Source organism: Halyomorpha halys, unplaced genomic scaffold, assembly GCF_000696795.3.
Source record: "Halyomorpha halys isolate HHAL.00 unplaced genomic scaffold, Hhal_1.1 Scaffold1125.1, whole genome shotgun sequence".
NCBI lineage: Eukaryota > Metazoa > Arthropoda > Insecta > Hemiptera > Pentatomidae > Halyomorpha > Halyomorpha halys.
The window spans coordinates 366,826-378,082 of NW_027113995.1; the positions used below are offsets into that span (position 1 = coordinate 366,826).

At 32.5% G+C, this 11,257-nt stretch overlaps 1 protein-coding gene across 1 annotated transcript in view; it reads left to right on the plus strand.

Moving 5' to 3' along the window:
- cno (adherens junction formation factor afadin) overlaps nucleotides 1-11,257 on the plus strand; it is a gene marked incomplete in the record, with an annotated part of 345,803 nt that overhangs the window by 325,032 nt on the left and 9,514 nt on the right. The window contains 6 exon segments of the mRNA XM_067051255.1: nucleotides 5,355-5,420; nucleotides 5,561-5,634; nucleotides 5,905-6,023; nucleotides 10,239-10,367; nucleotides 10,479-10,659; nucleotides 10,738-11,025. Of these exon segments, the coding sequence (XP_066907356.1) occupies nucleotides 5,355-5,420; nucleotides 5,561-5,634; nucleotides 5,905-6,023; nucleotides 10,239-10,367; nucleotides 10,479-10,659; nucleotides 10,738-11,025 (857 nt within the window).

Sequence of the window (11,257 nt, forward strand, 5' to 3'; positions counted from 1 at the left end):
ATCACTGCTCCTGAATACATTATTGTACAGTTGCCGCTTCAGCCATTGGCAGCCGAGTCGTGCCGCTCTGTCATGTAGATGATATGTTAATTATTTTCTTACCAAGATTCACAACCGCCATTAATATTAATACTTTAAACTATGTATCCCAACTCATATGATTTTAAATACTTATTTGTTATAAATAACGATTAAACATGCAATTCCAGGGTTCCGAAACATATTGTTTTATTATTAATGATATTTTCGGAAAAAATCTAATTGAGTATTTAATAATTTAGACATTTTTTTACTAATAATTTTGATATCTTACACATATTATGATATATTTTCAAAATTCATGTAACTATAGAATTATAAGACTACATAGTGTCTTGAAACCCGTAATATAGTGTTTACTCTTTCGTTCACAGTTACATACCCCATCAACGACATGATGCGGTAGGTCTTGTCTATTTTATTGGGATGTTAATGATGATGTTGGTTAATTTCCAATTAAATTAATTGGTCAATCAAGGATCGTTAAATCTTAGATCTATTTATTAATTTACCCGCCCACGCTAGCTGAGTTATAAACTCAAAAGTTGTCCTAACTCATGCGTTTCTCTCCAAAAGTTTCAAATAATTACATATTTGAATATTAAATATAAGGATTTATTTATTTTTTAAGAATAAAGAATCATTATTTTATTTTATACTACATTTCTTAGTCTATTTTATTTCAAGGTGATACGAAATGGCAGCAACATCTGTTTAGTTAGCGCTTGGTATTTCTTTATACACGTAAACGTAAACGCTAATTTGCTTTATTAAATAAATTTAAATATAATTATTTTTTTTAGAATTGATTGATATTCTTCATGAATCCTTAAAAAAAAATCCCTTAAATGCCATCTAATAGTACTTGATTTCAACATATGTTAAAGGCCAACATCTGAAACTGTATTGTATTAGATAGGATTCATATTAATAAAAGGATTAAAATCATCCTTGTGTATCATGTTGGAAATGTACAACAGGATATATTTTAATTTAATAACCGTGAATGTGTTATGTATGTAAAATAGATTGATGTAAAACGTCATTGATTTTCACTATATATTTTGATAATCAAAGTGATTTATACACCAGAATAAAGAGTTTCTTTTGTTCTTAACCATCTTGTACGTAGAATGGTCATGATTCTAGTTCTTTATGGTTGTTGGCTACGTCACGCCACTTAAACGTATTCATATTAAACAGCTTTCATGCCACTTTTTCTATGCCGGGGTTTAAGAACGGTTCTTTTAATACAGAGAGGTTGTTACATGTTTTGGCAAATTTGAGAAAGTTGAACTTTTCTATAGGGTTGGCAAGAAAGTAATTTCAGTTTTGTAGTTTTTAATAAATCTAATTTTTTTCTACACAAAAAAGGAACTTATTTCTATCAAATATCTTCTGGTCTGTCCAAAGTCCTCTTGCCATCTTTCTGGTAATTTAAACTAGCTTCGAACTTCTGGTCTTATCTGAAAAAATGTTACCAAGTACGATTTGTTGTCATCGTCATTACTGAAATTTTATCATTAGGGCCGGTTGCACCACCACAGTTTAAACTGCGATTTCTTAAATCTCGGGTAACATCAATAATTGTCCGTTAAACCAGAATAGTTAACCTTCAAATCGGGCGGTAAACTTTACAGAGTAGGTAACCATGGTTCCAATTGAATCTGTTATCTAGCGAAGGTGTTATGTTTTATTCCGTTTCTCTCCAAATTTAATATAATGGATTTGATCGAGATAGACGATTTGACTGACAACTAAGACTTCATAGAATTAGTTGCTCAGGCAATAATAAAAAAAATCCGGTGCAATTGGCCCTTTAAAAGTTTTGTAAACTTCGATATTAATGATGATCCGAGAGGGCAAGGACATGGATGCGATATTACTTTACAAACAACCTCCAATAATTTCGTAGGTATTGCTAAAGGTGTTTGAGGCCTCGCATTATTGTGGGGAACTTGATTTTTTTTTAGATTTACCAATTCTGATCTTTTCTCTTTGATTGGTTCCTCTAATTTTATAAATAGTTGGCAGTAAAGATATGAGTTGTTGATCGTTCGGTTGCTTGGAACCAGCTCGAAAAACATGGAACTTTTTTTAATCCCACTAAATTGATAACATGGCCTTTTTCTGATGCAAATTGATGATAATGCATGTACCATAATCTTTTTCGATGAAATTTCAATAAAACGGTGATTTATCCTAGACCGGCTAGCTCTGGAGTTAAAAGAGACCCAAAGGAGCGCACTCGATAATTAATAATGTTAAGAGCGCTCTCGGACGCTCGGGTGAGCGCGATTTCTCCTCATAGCCTCGCATAATGTTATCTCGACCATTGCTCTTCGCTCCTCTTCTAACGGTAGCTCTTCAAAGTGGTTAGTATCCGTGCAGTTGCTATAATTAAACGAATAATCCAACGTTTGTCCAAATAATATCGACTTATACCGATTGTTTTCAGTAGTAAAGTTTATTTAGTGCTCCTGCATAGAAAATAAATTTTATATTGATCTTACTTTCAATCATAACAGTAACAAAAATAATGAGTTAATTGAAAAATGTTTAAACCAGGTAGCCCGTATCTAGTGCAGGAAGTTGGAGCGGCAGATGTAATTTCTCGCCCACGCTGCTGTTTCAGACGAGACTCATCCCAATGATATTCAAAATTAAATGCTGAGTCAGGTTCCATTGAAAAATGCGGGGCGAAGATCAAATACAAAAATGTAGGAAATGTGAAGATTCGGCGAGATTTAAATTCCTTTATTAATTTTTCACTGGAAATTGCAATCGTTTTATATTTACGATTATTATTATTCCTGGAGCCTCTTTAATACGTCCTACAAAATATATATAATTATAAATGCAGCTCTGCCTTACGAGTATATCAGAACGGAAACTTTTTTGTAACTAATAAATTAATTCCTTTCAGTTTTTGTGGTGTGATATTTTATATTGATTATTTTTATTTTAATTCATCCTTATTATATGTTTTCTTTGTTTAGCAGAATCACTGTGAATTAATAGGTTTACTGAAACATTATGTATAGGATTCCAAATAAATGATTAGTCCACTTTGTGATTTTTATGTTTTCTTTTATTAGGCTTGCTCCAACTCGAGTTTGGATTATCATAAACTTGGCGGACGCTTGTGGGGTACAGGCTTCGGGACGAAAAATCCGTAAAATTAACAATTATTTTTTTCGGTTTCTGATAAATCGTGTATCAGTAACATAAGTGTAATATTAAGTTCTTGGGACTAAGTACTTCCGGGCGAAGATATATCTTGATTTTTCATCCCTGGTATTCTACCTACGTCTGTCACGCTGTTTGTTCAGTAATATATATTCTTTAGCGTGCCTATAATTTATATCGATCCCAAGTATCGTGTATAGTTTTAATGAAGATCGTGAGAAGTCTAATAACCAGAACATCAAAGGAACAATACTGCTTTGTACATCTATAAAAATATATGTCCTATACGTGCGTATACCAGGCGTGGAACATTCTTTCAGCAATTAAACTCCATTGTAAAACAATTGATTATAATAATAAATCTTTAAAAGGCTTTGGTGGCCGATCGTGTCGATGGTGATACCGGTTCCGGTAGCCTCCAGCCAGAAACGATGCCGGTTCGAATTCGGCCTGAGAAACCTCGGACAACCATGGGTTCGACGGATTCGGCCGTTATCCGCTGTGAAGGGGTATTTGCTTATTAAAACTTAAATTTGTGCATGTATGTATGTATGTATTTTTTAAAATTTGGATGAACGAAGTTTATTCATTACTTTATGTTCTATTTTTACAAACATATTTTAAAAAATAAACTCCGTATACATGCTGTGTCCAGTTCTAAAGCGCTCTAATCATCCGTTGGACAACTTGAAGAGTTTTAGCTTAGATGATCAGCAGTCTTGGAATGGGGATTTTTTGAAAATGTGCCTGCTGAAATGTTTCTAGTACGACTTTGTCTTGGGTGAATTGTCTTGGTAGAGCTACAATAAGCCTACCCCGTTTTTCAAAATATTTGTGATTAGAAAAATTTCTCGGCTACCTTCCACTCAATAAACTTTCTGTTTTATTAAAATTTAGTTTCTAATTTTTTTCTTTTAAAATTGACTGAGGCATGTATGGTTCACGCATTTATAGTAAAACATGATAAGCCAAGGAGGAAAAAGACACAATGTTGTCGTTAAAATTAAATTATTCAATGCATAAAGAGCGTTTTATTTTTCTCTCCAGATTAAATCTTTAATTAATCGAAAAATACTACGTGGTAGACTGGTACTAGTATAACTTCAAGATATATTTTAGGTGTGCTTACGTATTTTTGTTAAAACATAGAAATATTAAATATAGTTTCCATAATTATCATAATTTAATCAATATCTAATAGTCCGTTTAAACGGGTTACGAAAATTTTGCTGTCCGCGTCCATTAGAGAGGTGCTCGTTAGATGAGGTTTCACTATCGCATATTTTGTCACGATTTTCGAATTCTAAAACTGAATTTTAGCTTATACGGAGATCAGGAATCTTTTCTAGAACTGATTTTTTTTTTCTGATTGATGACTTGATATTAATGATGCAATGATACTCAATATTTCTGATTATATCCTCAGCCCTATGTTATGTTATCGTACATGGAGTCCCATCTTTCAATATATAGTATATTTGCGGAACTTTTTTTATATTCCTACGCTATTCGCCATTTCTGATTAGAATATGATCTCAATTTTAATGCGTGGATGTATTAATAATATTAATTATACGAAGCAGTAGCCTGTATCGAGAATGACCTGAGACCAGGAGGTCCGGTTGGTGGAGGACTGGCTCTGACCTTTGCACTCCACCCGCCACTCCCTCGTCAGTATCCCTTCCTTCCTAGCCACTTCTATCAACTATCTTCAGCTATTGTCTCTTATTATAAAATTTACATTTAAGTTAATACTTCTACTTATACGTGACACTACGTTCCTTAGTTATTGAAGAAATTAAATGAAAAATTATGTTTGTTGTTTCTTCGCTACCAGCGTCTGTATTGGCCAATTATATATAGTGTATACTATTATTTTGCTCTTATTACTTCATTAAAATTATAATGTTTTTGACATTTATAATAAGGAAGAAGCCCTAAATGAAATTAAATTTAGACTATCTACCTCAGCTTTACATATCTCAGGAATTTATTATTTCTTAACATAAATAGTATGTATTCTTATTCATTCGTTTTAGAAATTTAAAATGATTGCCTATTATTTTTTTCAATTCAATTTTAATAATTACTTGTTAAATTTACAGATTATTTTATTTCTGTTATAGGGTGCAGGGCAGGATAGGCTTGGCATCTACATCAAGTCTGTTGTTAAGGGAGGTGCAGCAGATGCTGTAAGTATCATGTTACATTTTTTTACAAATCGATTTTATATAGTTAATGGCAGATATAGGTCAAATATCTTTTATTATTTCATTAATGTTAGCTGTTGAATTACAATACGGATTGTAAATAATATGTAATTGTATTGCAGGATGGAAGGCTTCAAGCAGGAGATCAGTTGTTAAAAGTTGATGGCCAGAGTTTGGTTGGAATAACACAAGAAAAGTGAGTTTTATTTCCATTCATATCAGTTAGGATTATCAAGTATAAAATATCTACTAAATTTAATTTCTTTTTAGTATTTATCAAATTTGATTTTCAGTCAATGGTAGTAAAGTGAACATTATAGGAAATAAAGTAGAATAATTAAAATATTTGGTAGTTCCCTTTAGTTTGATAATATTTTTATTTACAAAATATGATTATTTAAATAGTTTTGTAACCATGCTGATATTATTTTCACTAAATAATTCTATATTAAATTTTGCCTGTTAGAGCTGCTGAGTACCTTGTCCGAACTGGCCCTATTGTTACTTTAGAAGTGGCAAAACAAGGAGCCATATACCACGGCCTAGCTACCCTGTTGTCTCAGCCTTCACCTGTTATGACGAGAGGTATTAATTTATGTGTTACTAATTTTAATTATTTTGTTACTAACTAATTAATTGGATATTTGGAAGCTATCTTTCTTCGTATTATACTAAAACTAACAGTCATTAAAGTTCTTTATATTTAACACGCTTTCACAATTTTATCTTTGAATATGATTTTATCTCTACATTTGTGATGATTCAAATTCATGGTGGCTGATATCCTTAAAGTTTTACGAAAATAACAGATATGCATGTTTATATTAATCTTACAAAAATAACATTCTTCCAAAGAAGGGTCTGTTGATGGCAATAATCTGGAAAAATATAGGTTTACTAATATGTTTGTGACGTATTGACTTGAATATTAATTTGTTCTCTGAATTATTCTCTTAGTATACTCTCTAATAAACATATTTTTAGATAATTTTCTTTGGTCTTCCTTGGATAATGTGCCTTTCAACTTCAAAACTCATAAAGTTAATTTAGTCAATGTAATGAAAACAAATTGTGTGTTACACAACTTATTTTCTATATGAAAACAAATTAGAAAACTAAATTTTAAGAACATACAATTTTCTCTTTGTGAATTGAAATTACATTATTCTTTGATCCTCGTATGGTCTAAACTAGATGTTTTTGCAGCTTATGGGCCCCAGGTGCCACATCTGCATAAAGAAATGAATCAACAGTATTTCCCAAAAAGTGTATCAATGGGGAATTTCAATGAACGTTCTGGTTATGATTACGATGCTGCTTCTGAGGAATATCTTGAGCCAGTTAGACCAGGATCACCTACTGTCGTTAGGCTGACGGTTCCAATCATCACAATGACACCTCCTCCTCCTCCATGCAACCCTCAAATAATCATCCCTCCATCAAACCTACTCTGTGTGCCGCAGAACAATATTAACTATTATAAGGTACCTCCAGAGAATGAATTTAACCTACGTGAGGATGTTTTCCAAGAACACCAAGCCAGGTTGATTAATTGTGATTCAGAAGATGCATCTGCTACATTACAGAGGGTGTTACCCAAAGTTGATCTGATTCGATCAAAAAATGATGTAAAGGATAAGCCTCCACCAGATTGGTTTATAGAAAGAATGGAACGTACCAAGGAAACTTTTCCATCTCATTGGGTTCCATTAGATAATTCCCGGTCTTGGAAAAGTGATATCTACCTTACAAAAAGTGGAGAATGGGAATTTAAGAAGGATTGTGAATCAACTTTTAAGAGACGCTCTGTATCTGTTGACTGTATTTTAGACACTAGTTCTTCAGAATGTGATTGTATGGTACATTCTCAGTCACCTCAATCAACTGATTCTCCGATAGAAGTAAGGATTACTAAAGAGAATAATGTAAGAGAAGATAAGGAAGAAGAAGATATTGTGTCAAAACGTAAACTTTCTAATGAAGAGAAAGAAAAAGCATTGAAAGAACTTGATGATATTGTTAGTGGGATAGGTCGTATTACAGAATTTGCAAACAAAGATTTAACCATTGAGGAAAGTGAGTTGGGTTTGGCAAATCCGATGAATGATTTCTTGAATTCCATGCTTTCACAACCAGAACCTCCTAAGACTGAAATTTATATTCCATTAACAGAAAGTTCCTCTTCCCATTCAAGTTCAAATGAAGGAGATTTTGAGTATGGTACAGGTAGAGTAGCAGCTCTGGCTAAACACTTTTCTCTGATGGGTGAAGCTGGTATCATCAGGGGAAAGACAAACTATAAGAGAAGTCTCATGAAAGGTAACTTCAAGTCTGAACCCAATATTGCTACGAATGATTCGGAAATGAGTCCAAAACCAGGTGATATTATTCTTCCACCAGCTGCCTTTCTCGATGATACATCTCTTAGCAACTATGATCTAGTACTTAAAACCAATGGATTAAAGCCTGTTGGCTTTAGTATGGATAGACTTATTGATTTAGGACATGGTCTCGTCATGAAGGAAGCAAAATGTGACATTGTCTTTTTAGAAAACATTAAAGCTCCTGAAAATAAACCTAGTATTCAAGATAATGGTGACAATCTCAGTGAAAGTAACCAATCAATTTTAGATAAGTTCACTCAGACTAGTCCCTTAAAAATCGACATTCCCAAGTCCAAGGAATTGTCATTATCAGAAAGTGCTCTTCATGATAAGAAAAGTGAAGGTAATTTAGCTCCTAAAATCATTTCACTTCCTGAAATTCATTTAGTAATTCCTGAAGCACCTAAAGCTAAGCCACCTCGGCTAAATGTAAATCGTAAATCTATAAGTGTGGATGAAGTAGAAATGAGAAGAAAAGCACAAGCATCCAGGTCCCATAAGCACTACAGTCTTGTAGACCTAGGTGAGGTCGATAGTATTTCATCTAACTGGTTAGAAAATGAAGAAATGGCCAAAACTGACAGTCCTACTAACTTTTGTGCATCAGAACGCATTCACAAGGCATATATCGGAGATAGCAGTGGGCGTTGCATGAAGAGATGGATGAGTGTTGATGATGCTGGAGGAAAGTCGAATGGGTGGTCAGAGAGACTTAAGGAGAAAGACAAATTGGATTTCGGTACATCAAAGGACACTTTAAGGAAGAAATGTAAAGCTGATGCAATTAAAGGTAGGAAGCTGAAGAGGGTAAAAAAGTTGGAACTGCAGAGGAGTTTTGTTGTGACACCTGTTCGCCTTTGTCAAATGACAAGCCTGGATAGCTGTAACACATTCTGGTGCAAGCCCTCTCAAGAAGCAATAGGCAGTACTGGTGGGACGGTAGCCTCCGAGAGCAGTAAGCTGTGAGAAATATTCTGCTTCTAACTGTTGTGCAAGCTCTTCTTATTTTGTTCAGTTAGAAGCACGTCATTGTTTTTTAATTTCATATTTTATTTTCCATCATTTGTTTTCAATTTCTTTTTCTTATTTGGGTTTTTGATTTTTGCATGGTCATTTATGGTTTACCTAGGTTCACAATTTTATATATTTTTTTAAATATTATGTTTGTATGTTCCTATGTTAATATTTTTGAACTGCATGTTTTTTGCAAATTTATTACTCTGCTTGCTTTATATTCTATGAATTGCTGTCTTGTCGTAATAAATTCAATAGATTAACATGAAGTTCTTGGAAATGTTTCCATTCTATTTCTTTGCTGCTGAAAAATATACCCTGGACCAGTATTAGATCATATTTAAAGAATCTGATAACCACTATTGTGTAATTGGGAAACTTAATTGGACTTCTAGAACATTAATGGTCTAAAAGCCGAAGTTTAAAGTTTGAATGTAATAAAGAAAATAAATATCTCTTTTAACATATATTTGTATGCTAGCTGCAATCTTCTATTTAGAACTAAGTAATTCAACTTCAAATGCCGTCCTTGTATTAGAAGAGATTTATAAAAAAAAATCGAGTCAGGGGCTACATGGTTTGGTAACTTCTAAAATAGTTTTACACAAACCGTTTTCTTAAAAATTTCAAATCATAATTCTTTTCAAGAACTTGGTCAAGAAAAATACTGTTAACATTTCTTTTAATTGATGCATATAATTTTTTTTTTTTGAGATGTAATTTATTAAAGGCATGTTTTCAGTTGCACCCAATGAAAGTTTTTATCTTAAAAATCAATTTATTATATTTAACCTATAATCTTATATTACCTTATAATTATGTATAACAAGAGTGTATAATGAAAACATATAATTAAAGAATATCTTATAATGTATCTCAGTTGGTTCAATAAAAGGACTATTTATTAAGAAACAGGAGCAACAAAACAAAAGTTCAGTAGAAAAAACTACAAATAAAATCTTTTTTATCAACTATATTACGTATTGAAATAAAATACCAGCTGCCTAAACTGTTTATTGTAAAATTTATTATAATTTATTTCAATTAAGATTAATTAATTTAAAACCTATTAATTATGAAATAGAACAAAAGTACATCCAGATTAAATAAATAAATACTAATAATAGTTATGAAACATATTAATCAATGATATTGCACATTAAAACAGAATATATGCTATCTAAAACATTTATTGTAATGTTTTCAAATTTATCATCATTTCTTTCAATAGGAAAAATTAAATCAGATTCCAATCTGTATGTGTACTAGCATGCGTGCGTGCGTGTTTATACATACTCATGTGTAAACATAATTTATGTGTGTTAGCAATTTATATGAATTTTGTAATTTTTTATCTTCTGTTTCCAAATCATGAAGAAGTAAATATTCTCTATTTTAATAGGCCCCCGTCGGATGAGCGAAAGGGATTTACCTTCACGTGTGCTTAGTGAACAGCAGGGCCAACAGGGAAGAGGGCAGCTCCCACCCCACCCTCAAATACACAGCTCAAAGTCTGTACCATCACTCAATAGTAAGTTATTCTTACTTGATCTTGAAAATGTTAAAGGAATAGTCAATGGATCTTCAAAAGTCATTCTAGTCATTTAAACATTTAATTAATTTAATTTTCGTTTTATTCCAGCTGGTAATCACGAATTTGAAAGGCCAAACTTAAATCAAACCACAATTGCTAGTAACACCATGCCTCACCCAAATCACGAAGTATTTAACCCAGGTTATAGTAGGACATCATCAACAAATAGCATCCCACAAAAATCTTATGAAAGTCAACCTCATCAAAACCCCCATCAGATCAGGTCAAGGTAAGTTCTTTAATTAAATATTAACTTATATATTTTTTCTCTTTTCCGAAACTCAAAAAGTATTTTTTCTTTAAACAGGTCAAGTCAAAATCTCGCAGAGCATAGGCAAGGGACTCTCCCTCCCAACCATATTGGTCCAAGGCAGCCATCTAATCCCAACCTTATTCCGAACAATTACAATAACCATCATATCCCTTATCAGCAACCTCCTTACCAGCACCAGCAGCCTAGCCCAGTCGGTGACAATGGAGAACGCTTCTATCAAAACCTCAGCATTTACAGGAACCAAGACATCCACAATGGTCATGGGCCACCGCCTCAGAATGGCATCGGTAGGGGAAAGATGCCCAGTCCACAAGATGATAGGTAACTTACTTTATTTTCTTTGACCATAATGTATTTTGATATAAATTGCCTTTTCAGTTATGTTGTAGAAGTCACATTTTACATGTTAACTGTGGACATAAACATTAAGTAATTTATATCATAAAAATAGTTTATTTGGACTAGATTTCCATTAAAATAGCTGATAAAAAAATATTTATTCTAAAACAAACAAATAAATTTTAGAAAATATTATTTTTTTACAGAAAAATAT